The 12,086-nt window shown below is 43.0% G+C and overlaps 1 protein-coding gene across 1 annotated transcript in view; it reads left to right on the top strand.

Annotated features, from left to right (window-relative positions):
- The first annotated feature begins 3,266 nt into the window (after positions 1-3,266).
- Positions 3,267-12,086, top strand: part of TK2 (thymidine kinase 2, mitochondrial) — a 23,378-nt gene continuing 14,558 nt past the window's right edge. Inside the window, exons 1-4 of the mRNA XM_006909728.3 lie at positions 3,267-3,460; positions 4,379-4,410; positions 8,288-8,362; positions 11,565-11,618. Of these exons, the coding sequence (XP_006909790.1) occupies positions 3,346-3,460; positions 4,379-4,410; positions 8,288-8,362; positions 11,565-11,618 (276 nt within the window). The 5' untranslated portion in view covers positions 3,267-3,345. The remainder of the gene's footprint in view (positions 3,461-4,378; positions 4,411-8,287; positions 8,363-11,564; positions 11,619-12,086) is intronic.

Here is a 12,086-nt window from a genome sequence, read left to right as displayed (position 1 = left end):
CTCCCATGGGTGCTTGTTCTAACATAGAACAGCCCATGGCCCTTCAGAAAATTCAGTTGTGTGTTTTTCACAAATGCTCCTATGAAGCCACAGCTCCACTATCTTGGAGCCTTTCTTTTTAGGCATGTGAAGTATGTGTGGCTTATTTTTGGGGTTTTAAATTCTGTCTTGGATAATTTGGCCACAACTCCAGTCCATTCAGTCCTCTTTGGATCCTGATCAACTCAGCTTCAGTCCATGTCAGGCAAATCTGATCAGCAGGTACCTCCATCAGCCTCGTTCCCAATCACTCACAAAAAATGTTGAACTTAATCTTGAAATGTGTTTATGGAGGGCACACACTTGCCCTGTGCTAGGTGTCTGACATATTATAGGAAGCACGAGGTGGGCTTTCTACTTGCGGATAACAAATCTAGAGGCTGAGTAAACTCTCTCACAGATGACTTATTTTTCTCTGTCCACGAAGTGACTTCTAGCATCTTGCACTCCTGGGAGAGTGGGGAAACCCCTCCATCCAAGCACTGGAGCGGGCACATACACACAGTCAGTCACTGTTCCTTACCGAGATAGCTTAGGTTGCAGGGCCTGGGCCCTATCTACCTCACACCTGGGCTGAACTTTTGCTACCTGACTATGGGTGGGTTTTACAGGCTTACTCCCTACCCCCTAGTTGTCTGTATAATATTGGTTGTGCCTTCGTTAAAAGATAAACTAGGCATATTAAAAAGTTTAAGAGTTTATTTGAGCAAAAATTGATTTGAATTTGGCAATATCCAGCCTAGCAGATAGAAAGAGCTCCGAGGAGCTGTACAAAATGAAAGACTTTTATATGCAAAAGGGAGCAGGAACAAGGAAGTTATACTAGGCAAAAGTTGGCTGGTTATTGCAAGGGTTACTTTCCTTTAGGGGATGGGAGGGATCTATCAGGCAGATTACCTTGCTGATCAAGCGATTCCTGATTGACTATTTTAAGAAACCATTTCTGAGAGAGCCAAAACTATAACCTAAGCTGTGGTTGGTGATATGGAACTTAGTAGCATAAGCAACTCTGTTTTGCATCTGTTGTCTTGTTTCTGTTTTATTGACATATAATCAACATATAATATCCTATTAATTTCAGGTATACATCATAGTGATTCAATATTTATATACATTATGAAATGATCCCCATACTAAGTCTAAGAACCAACTGTCACCATTAAAATTATTACAATATTATTAACTACATTCCCTATGCTGTACGTTACATCCCCATGACTTATTTATTTTGTAACTGGAAGTTTCTACCTCTTAATACCCTTCACCTATTTTATCCACCCTCTGGTAACTACCAGTTTGTTTTCTATATCTATGAGCCTGTTTCGATTCTGTTTTGTTTGTTCATTTGTTTTGCTTTTTAGATTCCATATGTAAGTGAAATTAAATAGTATTTGTTTTTCTGTGTCCAGTTTACTTCACTTATCATAATATCCTGTAGGTCCTTTCATGTTGTCGCAAATGGCAATATTGCATTCTTTTTCATGGCTTAGTAATATTCTAATGTATATACATGTATGTATATACACACATGCCATATCTTCTTTAACTATTCATCTATCAATGGACACTTAGGTTGCTTCCACACTTTGGTTATTGTAAATGATGCTGCAATGAACATAGGGGTGCATATATCTTTTCAAATTAATGTTTTTGGTTTCCTTTTTCATATAAATACTTAGAAGTGGAATTGCTAGATCATATGTTAGTTCTATTTTTAATTTTTTGAGAAAGTCTCTATACTATTTTTCATAGTGGCTGCAGCATTTTACATTCCCACCAGCAATGTACATGGGTTTCCTTTTCTCTACATCCTCACCAATACTTGTTACTTTTTTGTCTTTTTGATAATAGCCATTCTGACAGGTGCAAGGTGATATTTCATTGTGGTTTTGATTTACATTTCCCCGATGATCAGTGATGTTGAGCATCTTTTCACGTGCCTGTTGGCCATCTGTATCTCTTCTTTGGGAAATGTGTATTCAGGTCCTCTGCCCATTTTTAAATTAGGTTGTTTTTTTTGATGTTAAGTTGTTTAAGTTCTTTATATTTCTTGGATAGTAACCCCTTATTGGATGTATTATTTGCAAATATATTTTTCCATTCAGTAGGTTGCCTTGTCATTTTGTTGATGGTTTCCTTCACTGTGCAAATACATTGTCTGATGTAATCACATTAAAGTTTTTTTATTTATTTATTTTTTTGCTTTTGTTGTCCTTGCCTGAAGAGACTGGTCCAAGAAAATTCTACCAAGACAGATGTCCAAGAGGTTATTGCCTGTGTTTTCTTCTTGGAGTTTTGTGGTTTCAGGTCTAACATTCAAGTCTTTAATCCATTTCGAATTTATTTTTCTATATGGTATAAGATAGTGGTCCAGTTTCATTTTTGTCCATGTAGCTGTTCAGTTTTCCTAACTCATTTATTGTCTTTTTCTCATTTCATATTCTTGCCACCTTTGTCATAAATTAATTCACCATATATACATGGGTTTATTTCTGGGTTCTCTGTTCTTTTCCATTGATCTATGTGTCTGTTTTCATGCCAGTACCATACAGTCTTGATTACTATAGCTTTGTATTATTAGTTTGAAATCAATCAGGGAACTTTTTCTTTCTCAGGATTGCTTTGGCTAATTCAGTCTTTTATAGTTCCATACAAATTTTAGGATTCTTTTTTTTTTTCTTTTTTTTTTTTTTTAACACTTTCCTAAGGGATCCAGTATTTCTGTAGTCCAGACTCTGGATATGTCCAAGTTCAGAGGACAGAGAGCACAGGCTGTGGAGTAAGAGAGCTGGGCTTGAATTCCAGCTCCGTTCCGTAATGAATGCTTCTGATTATTTAAACAAGTTACCTAAATTTCTGAGGATCAGCTCAGCTCTGAGATTGGGAGTGACAATATCCACTGACAGGGTTGGTGGGGAATATAAATGACATCAGCTGCCTAGATAGAACAGGTGCTCAATGAAGTCATCTACAATAATACCAATCTGTTGCTGGTATTATTGGCCATCCATCCACCCCCTAGTCTTGCCAAATCATGGGTTCATTCTGCCTGTATCCCGTTAGCAGGAAGATTTCCTGGCCGCAAACGCGAACCCTTCGCCTTTGTTTTCCCTGTGGGAGTGTGAAATGTGACGGGGTCTCTTTAAAGCACGGCCCCAGCAGGCGCCAGGGCTAGGCCGGCGCCGTGAAGGAGGCGGCGTGCTGACGCTACCGGGCCGCGGGGCTGCGCTCGCGCCGCTCTCGCGCCGACTCATTTTGACTCGCACAGGAAAGAAGTCTGCACGCGCCGGATCCGTCCGCTGGACCATGTTTCTGCGGCCGCTGCGGAGCTGGGCTCTCCGAACGCTGCGCCGCCAGGGGCCCGGGATCCCTGCCTTAGGCCCAGGGCCGCGGGGGGTGCAGCGCCGGATCTGGCCTCCGGGTAACGCATCTCTCCATCTCACTTCACTGGCTGCAGGATGAGGCCCGGGTCTTAGCGCTCAGCGGGGTCCATCCCACTTCCCTCCCTCGTCTCCGGGCACCCGCCTGCACCTGAAACTCCTCCAAGGCACCAGGATTTCCTCCCAGTGGCTGAGGGGAGGGGCGGGGACGGCCATTGGCTGGTACCCCAGAAGTGAGCCAGCAGCAAGTGGGTGGGTCCCTGGGGCTCCAGGTCTGTTCGGAGCTCGGAAATCTTCTAATACGCTGAAAGAACCCCACTTCCCATGCGCGGGGGCTGCTTCAGTACCCTGTTCCACTCCTGGTTTGATTCATTTGGCCTTGGGGGAGACAGGTTGGGAGCTGCAAGTAACCAGCCCCCTGCGAGTGGCGGGTGTTTGAGGCTCGGTGCCCTCTCTTTCCCACAGGGAGTGGAGATCCTCCCCTTCAGACATGGGAACCGCTGTTATAGCCAACTTCTGGCGTTCTTTGGCCTTGGGCTGTAAAGTTGCACCTCAAAATCACCTGTGCTGTGGGTGGGCTGAGATGTCAGTCCTGGGCCGAACCCATTGCTTACCCCGGTGTTGTGAGTGGAGGCGTTTTAACTTGCCCGACACCCATCTGTGAGGCTCATAAATATAAAATGTGTGGAAAATGGAAAGGATAATAAGTTAAAAAAAATTGAGCACACTTGGGGCCCCGGTGTGCCAAACGGACCCAGGCAGCAGTGGCATAGTGTCCCACAAAGGTAGACAGCTGTAGTGGGTCTGCCTCTACGCATCGAAGGTTCCAGGTATCATTGGAAAACATTTTTTGGTTAGGGAACAAACACAAAAATTACTGTCTTTGTGGTGGTTTAGCAAATTAGTATAACAGTGAATCATTTAAAAAAGTTTAAAAATTGATTTTTTTCTTTTTGTAGATAAAGAAAATGAAAAAGAGAAAAAGTTAGTGGTAAGTCTCTTTTATGTGTACCATCCAGTGTAGGATAATGTGTGTGTATTTATTATTATTTTTTTTTTTGAAGAGGGGAGTGAGGGAATATATGCACCTAGTAAAAAACATATACAAAAAGTTCTTCAGGGATAGAAAAGTCTGCCTCCATCCCTGGGCCTCAGATTCCCACCGCAGAGGCCATGGGTTATTTTATATGATGGAATATTATTCAGCTATTCAAAATCCTGTTTTTGAAAAATATTTAATGACCTGGGAAGGTACTCATTATGTGAGAGGTGAAAAAAAGGATAAAAAAATGTAAAGTATGATCCAAATGAAATACTGTATAAACTGTCCATAGAGGAAAAAAAGAAATACTACAAATTGTTAATGTAGAAATTGCCAGTTTGGTTAAGGGAAAGTTGGGATATGTTAACTGTGGGTGTGTATGAGAAAGGGAGAGAGAATCTGGGGGATAAGGAGTCTTAATTCTTTGAATGCTAAATGAAATTAAACTGGGTTCTTTTTTTAAAAAACAGCTTTATTGATTTTAATTTACATACTGTCAAATTTACTAATTTTAAGTGTACAATTCAGTGAATTTTAGTAAGTTTACAGAGTTGTGCAACATCACCACAGTCTAATTTAGATTATTTCTGTCACTAGGAAAAGAAACCACATGCCTATTTGCAGTCACTCCCTCAGCCTTAGGCAACTGCTAATCTACTTCCTCTCTATGAGTTTGCCTTCTTTTCTGAACGTTTCCTATAAAATGGAATCATATAGCATTTGGTCTTTTGGGTCTGGCTTCTTTCACTTAGCATAATGTCTTCAAGGTTTATCCATGTTGTAGCATGTACCAATATTTCATTCCTTTTTTTTTTTTTTTTTTTTTGGCCAAATAGGTTTCCCTTTTGGGTGTCCACCAATTTTTTTTTTTTTTGGCCAAATAGTGTTCCATTGTGTGGATGTACCACACTTGTTTATCTATTTACCAGTTGTTGAATACTTGGGCAAGTATCCTTTTTACTGAAGATTTCTCAGAATCTTTAATAGAACAATATATATTTTGGTTCTTCTGGTGGGGTCTTTGGCATCTGAACCTGTTTTCCTCTGGAGAGCTGGGTTCTGATTAAAAATCTAAATGGTGCTTATTTGGAATTATGAGTGATTTTTATTTTATTCTTTTAATTCTCTGTATTTCCTACTGTGAGAATGCTTAACTTCTATTTTCAGAATATTAAATGTTTTTATTTAAAAATAAGGCTAGGTGGTGTATTGCAGTGATAATTATAATCATGGGCAGTTGGAATTAAGGTCTAATAGCTGAGGAAAGTGGAGGTAAACTTTGGCACATCACAGAGTGGTCATTCACGCCCACCACGTGTTCCCACAGCATGGTGAACATCTTTTCTTGTAATCTGCTGTTACTCTCCTCCCCATCCTCACACTCATTGTGAGCTCTGTGGGTAGTGAGACTGGTTTCTGAGTCCACAGTATCTGGCACATAATAGGTGTTCAATGAGCAGTTGAAAGACTCTCAAAGATGAGAAATGTGTATAGGAAATAGTACTTGCCTGAAATATGCTGAAATTTAATGATATTATTATCTCTTACTAGTGGATTATTACTTTATGATTTTTTTTCTATTTTCTTCAGTGGGCATGCACTCCTCTTATAATATTTTTAGACATCACTTTAAAGAAAGACTTTCTTTGCTTAGCTCCTCTTTCTTCCATCCTTGACAGGGGAACATTGTGAGGTTCTTCATGCTTGCCTTCTGCACCAAGAAAACCAGTTGTTAATCAAAGGCCTTAGATTTACCAACTTTCAGGATTTCATGGTGGGAACTGGAACAAGTATTTTTAGAAGAAGGTCTCATCCGAACATGTTACTTGCAGTGAACAGGAAAGAAAGAGTCTGCAGAGTAATACTTGGTTGAGCTCTTTTTAAATGTTTAGGCAGAGGAGAATTTGTTTCTTTTAAAGAACAGCAATAAAAAATCAAATCCACTAGTGCCCTAATGGGATTTCCCTTTTGCTCACTCCCTTGAGTTCATTTTGTAGTTTTGAGTTCGGAAGGAGTGAGCTGGCATGGAGCCAGGGTTGGAGGGTGGCTTGGCATCTGTTGATGTGTGATTGTTCAGCTCTTTTGGATACTCTTTAGGATCTAGGAGAAAACCTTAATAACCAACTGACAGAGTTTATAGTGGGTCTCTCAAGGCGAGACAGCCTATTGTGATGCCATGTTTTATGGAGAGTGTTACTGAGGCTCCACTGGGGTCATGAAGAGCTGTCTACCAGGCCTGGATGTTCCAGCTCTTTCCTCATCTCGGCCCAGCACCTTGGGCAAGTCACCTAAGTGGCCCACATTTCTCTGGGTGCTTCCAACCTGGGTGTAAAGTTCATTGTGCAGCAGAATGGGTCCTTCTCTGACTGTGTGTGCCCCAGATATGTCTTACACGTGTTCTCAAAGGCCAGTCTGTCTTATATGGAACTGCCCATTTCTTCTTGTGATCTGCTGGAACCAGCAGTGCCTGGCTGAGCAGAGCCTTGTCAGAATCACTGGGCAGCAGGTTCGAGGGCTCCAACCCAGAGGGCCTGGGTGCTCCTCTGGTGCTTCTGAAGCCAGTGTCTATGGACCAATAGTGCTCAGTCTTCCTGCACATTGAAATCACCTGGAGAGGTTTACGAGGTCCTGAGACCCGAGTCCCACCTGAGAGATCGTGCTGTAATTGGCCTGCGTTGTGGCTTCCTTGTATAGATTTTTCAAAGCTCCCAGGTGATCCTAGCCACATATACAAGATTGAAAACCACTGCTTCTAATGCTTTCTTTCTCTACAGTGAAGAACTTGTGAGAGGCTCCTTGGTTTTTGCTATAGATAGATCCCAGATGGCTGTCTGTGACCCCTCTCTCCAGTGCCATGAGACCTCTTCCACCAGTGCAGTTAGTGTGAGAAGAGTGTAGGTTCACCATATTCTCCCTGCTTTAATTTCCTTCTTCAAGCCTCATTTTTCTCTTCTGTGAAAATGTTAGAACCCACTTGTCAGGTTCTGGTGAGGTTAAATGCAGTAATGGTGTATGTTACACATCTTAGGGCCTGGCCTGCAACAAGATGCTCAACCAAGTCCTTCTGTCCTAATACCTTCCAGTCCATGGCTGAGCATGTTTTTATGCATGAAGCAGTTTATCTTCTTACTTATGCAGAACTGCCCATTTCCTCTTGTGATCTGGTAACATAGGTTCTAGATCAGTGGTCCCCAACCTTTTGGCACCAGGGACTGCTTCTCTTGTGAGAATCTAATGCCTGATGATCTGAGGTGGAGTTGAGGCAGTGATGCTAGCTCTGGGGAGCAGCTGCAGATACAGACAAATCTTCCCTCACTCGGTGCTGCTCACCTCCTGCTGTGCGGCCCAGTTCCTAACAGGCCACGGACCAGTACCAGTCTGCAGCCCGGGGGTTAGGGACCCCTGTTCTAGATAACATTTACATGCTTCCCAGCCTCAAAGCCATTAGGCTCTGGTTAAGAAGGCAGGACACTCAGGCCAAAAATCTAATAGTCTGAGGGGTTGTGAGCCAGGGAATGGTAGAGCTAGGGTGGCCAAGGGCAAACTGTATATGGTCTAGGGGTTGATGTAACCTCCATCTTGGAGGTCAGTGGTCTGGTGGTTACCATCAGTGGGCCTGGAGCCTACCACCGAAGGGGAGGGTCAATTTGTTTGTTATACTAACAGCAGGACCTTGGGGGTTTCCTGCGGAGGGATTTTTGTGTACATATTGAAGTCTTAGACTGAACCAATTATGCTGTTCACTTGAGCCCTCCCCTAGAACTTCTTCCCGCTATTCCCCTAGGTGCTCAATTTCTGGTTCTAACATGCATTTGTCTTTTGCCAGGTCTGTGTGGAGGGCAATATTGCAAGTGGGAAGACAACATGCCTGGAATTCTTTGCCAACACAACAGACATTGAGGTACGGCCTCCACTCCAGGTTTGAAGGAACCTGGAAAAGCATGACAGATTAATATGTAGGGGGTATAGACCATCCCTGTCTAATAGAAATATAATGTGAGTTGCAAATGCAAGCCACATATAGAATGTAAAATTTCTAATAGCTCCCTAAAAAACCAAAAAGAACATGTTATCTAACATAATATATTCCAGATATTATCATATCAACAGGTAGTCAGTATAAAAATCATCAGCGAGCTATTTTGTATTCTGCTTTTTATACTAAGTCTTTGAAGTCTGGAGTGTATTTTATATTTACAGCATATCTCAATTTGGACTAGTCACACTGAAATTCGTAAAAGCCGCATGTGGCTTATGGCCACTGTTTTGAATAGTGCAGGTATAGAGCTCCCCACAGTCTGGTTAGGAAGTTTCTACATGGGAAAGAAGTCAGACTATTAAGCATGACTATGACACATCTGAGATATCAGGGGAGTATTACTATGTGTAGCCAGTTAACATGATTTCTAGTTTATTTACAGCCCAGTCACTAAAAATAATCTCACAGATGTTTAAGAATTGTTTCTACACCAAGACCCTGACCCTTCTTCCTTGCAGATTTTAGTGGTGTAATCTTTTCTGTTTATGGCTCTTTTTTTGTTATTGCAGATCCTATAATTTCCATACCTTTAGGGTCATTTCCTTTCCTTCTTTCCTGTTTTTACTTCTGTGAAAAATATATATGGTTTGATAAAAATAATAAAAAGTTAGCCCTTGTCTTGTTTGTGTTCATGTTCTGCTGTTCAGAAAAGAGTTAACATCGCTGACCTGCGCTGCTATCCTTAGAGGCTAGTTTGCAAGGTTGTCCCTTGGCTGGCATGTAGGAACTTAGATTTTGGGAGAGTTCCCACCATTTCATAACTGATAAAGTAGCTCTCTGTGCCCAAACGGTACAAACAGTATGGTTAAATCTGGTGACATCTTCCTTTGTGGGAGTCTAGATTTTCTTATGTGTCAGGTGGAGGCTGCCTACCTGACTGAGCCCTGACAAAATCCCTGAACTTCCAGGCTCAGGCCAGCTTCCCTGGTAGATGCAATTTCACGTGTTGTTACAGCTTGCTACTGGGGGAATTGAGTGTGTCCTGTGTGACTCCCTTGGGAGAGGCCCCTTGGAAGCTTGTGCTGGTTTTCTCCAGACTTTTCTCCATGTGCCCTTTTTCTTTGTTGATTTTGCTTCGTATTTTCTCACTGTAATAAGTCTTAGCTCTGAGTACGACCATATGCTGTGTCCTCTTAGTCCTAGTGAGTCACTGAACCTGGGGAGGCAGGGATCTTGGGGACTCCCACTACACCCATCCTAAGTGGCGTAACTCTCAGCGGCACTTTAGAAGTACAGTTGACTCTTGAACAATATGGAAGTTAGGGTTGCTGAGCCCATGCAGTCAAAAATTGTGTATAACTTTCGACTCCCCCAAAACTTAACTATTATCCTCAGTATCTGTAGGGGATCGGGTCCAAGACCCCCCACGGACACCAAAATCTGCAGATACTCAGGTCCCCTATATAAAATGGCATGGATTGTGCATACAGTCAGCTCTCCACATCTGCACACTTCCAACCACATATTGAAAACAGGACAGGTATTTACTGAAAAAAATGTGTGTAAGTGGACCTGTGAAGTGTAAACCGATGTTATTGAAGGGTCATCTGTACTTGTATTCTCACTTAAGACCCTGGAGCCAATGAACAACAACAACAATAATTAGTTAATGTCTAATGAAGGGACTACTATATACCAGGCACTGTATCGAGGCTTCATTATATTACCTAATTGATTTCATCCTTATAAGCATAGTCCCTATGAGATAAGTACTATTATTATTTCAGCTGCAGAGGAGGAAACTGAGGGTCAGGGGCCATATCCTATTTTCGTTCTATGGCATGAAGGGGCTTTGCTGGCTTTAGGAAAACCACTCAGCTTTCCAATCTCAGCTCAGTGCTCTCTGACATCCCCAACTAGGTTTCCATCCCTGATATAGATTCTTCTGGCTTCTCTGTACCCCTATTTAATACTGCTTCTTGGAGTTTGAAAATATATGTTGATTTCTGTGATGATCTGATTAATGTCTTCTTCTTCCAGTAAGTTTAACATTCCATGAAAGTAGTGCTGGAGTGGTTTGCTCTTGCTGTATCCGTGGTGCCTAGCATGGCACCTGGCACAGTGGGTGCTCAGTAAGCGTTTGTGCCACAGATGAACACAGGTCAAAGCTGCCTGTGACCCAGCTTCTGGTGGGCCTGAGTGGTGCAGCATGTGCTTCTCAGGGGACAGGAATGGAGAGCTGAAGACCCAGAAGAAGGAGAGGGGCGTTGGGAGGGGCAGGGAACGATTCACAGAGGAAGGGATATTTGAACTGGATGTTGAAGGATGTATAGGAATTTTCTGTGTAACAAAATTCAGTGTGAAATGAGATGAGGTGGGCTACTGGGCAGGAGGACTAGCATGAGCAAAGGCACAGGGGTGTAAAAGGTAGGGGAAGGTTACTCTTCAAGGATTTTTTGCTTTGCTTTCCTTTGGTCTCTTGGTACCTGCTCACATGCACTTGAAGGTCCTCAGATGGATTTGGGTACTCTCAAAGCCTTGGCCCAAGAATACCATGTAAATCATTTCTAGTACTTATCTGTACAACTGTTTAAGGAGTGTGTAAAGAAACATGACTCTTAACTGTCGGTGTGCTCAGTGCAGAGAACAGAGAGGAAACAGAGGCAGAGCAGGTTGCCAAGGTCATGGGAAAACTTTCAAGCCAAGTGGCTGAGATTTAAGACATAGCATAAAGTGCTTGAAGTAGCTTTTCTTTTGGCTCCTCTCACCTCTCTGCCCAGCCAGATGTAGTGGGCAGTAAGGGCTGGGATGGAGCACATGGAGGAAGTATTAAGAGAATTTGCCTTATTCTCAGGGAGTTCCTAAGGCAGCTGGAGAGGTGGCATGTGCGTATACTTATATAAAGGGATGGATAAAGTTGTTCTCAGGTCATTTCTGGAGTCACATGAGGAAGCCATGTTTGGATGGAGTTGTGGCCTCACGCAGGGGGTTGCACAACTATTTTGGCTCACCTCAGGCACCCAAACCTTTATCCTCTCTCTTCCCTCCCCCACCAACACTTACACACTTTCACAGAGCTCAGAACTGAGGAACAGCAGCTCTCTGATGTTTTCTTTCCTTTCAGGTGTTACCAGAGCCTGTCCCCAAGTGGAGAAATGTCCGTGGCCATAATCCTCTGGTGAGTGTGTCGTTTCTGGTGTGAACCACCAGCTTCTTCTTAAGCACCTGGGAGTGGTCACTATGCCCGAGCCTGATCCTGCCCCTGCCCCTGCCCCCTGCCAGGCATTTTCTTTTCTCTTAGCTGGGGTGGAGGAGACAAATGGAAAATGGCAGCATATTGGTGTTCTGAGGTCAAGGATCTCAGAGGCTTGACTGGGTATGTGCAGAACCCAGGGACTGCCTGTCAGTGATCCCAGACTATCTCAAGTGGTTGACCTCGGCTACTGGGTGTGTCTCCTGCTGCTCTTTCTAACCCCACTCTCTCCTAGAAGAAACCCATTGGAACCCAGGTCTCCTCAGGCCTAACCCCCAGGAACTGTAAATAACCAGTTTCCTTGGTAAACCTCTGATTTGGGTTTGCACTTACCAATGGCCAGCATCTGGCTCACCCCGAAACTACCTATCTGCTTTCCTAAGAGTGGACCTA

The sequence above is a fragment of the Pteropus alecto genome, unplaced genomic scaffold (genome assembly GCF_000325575.1).
Source record: "Pteropus alecto unplaced genomic scaffold, ASM32557v1 scaffold42, whole genome shotgun sequence".
NCBI lineage: Eukaryota > Metazoa > Chordata > Mammalia > Chiroptera > Pteropodidae > Pteropus > Pteropus alecto.
Note: the sequence above shows the minus strand (reverse complement) of the source record. Positions and strands in the feature narration are given on the sequence as shown.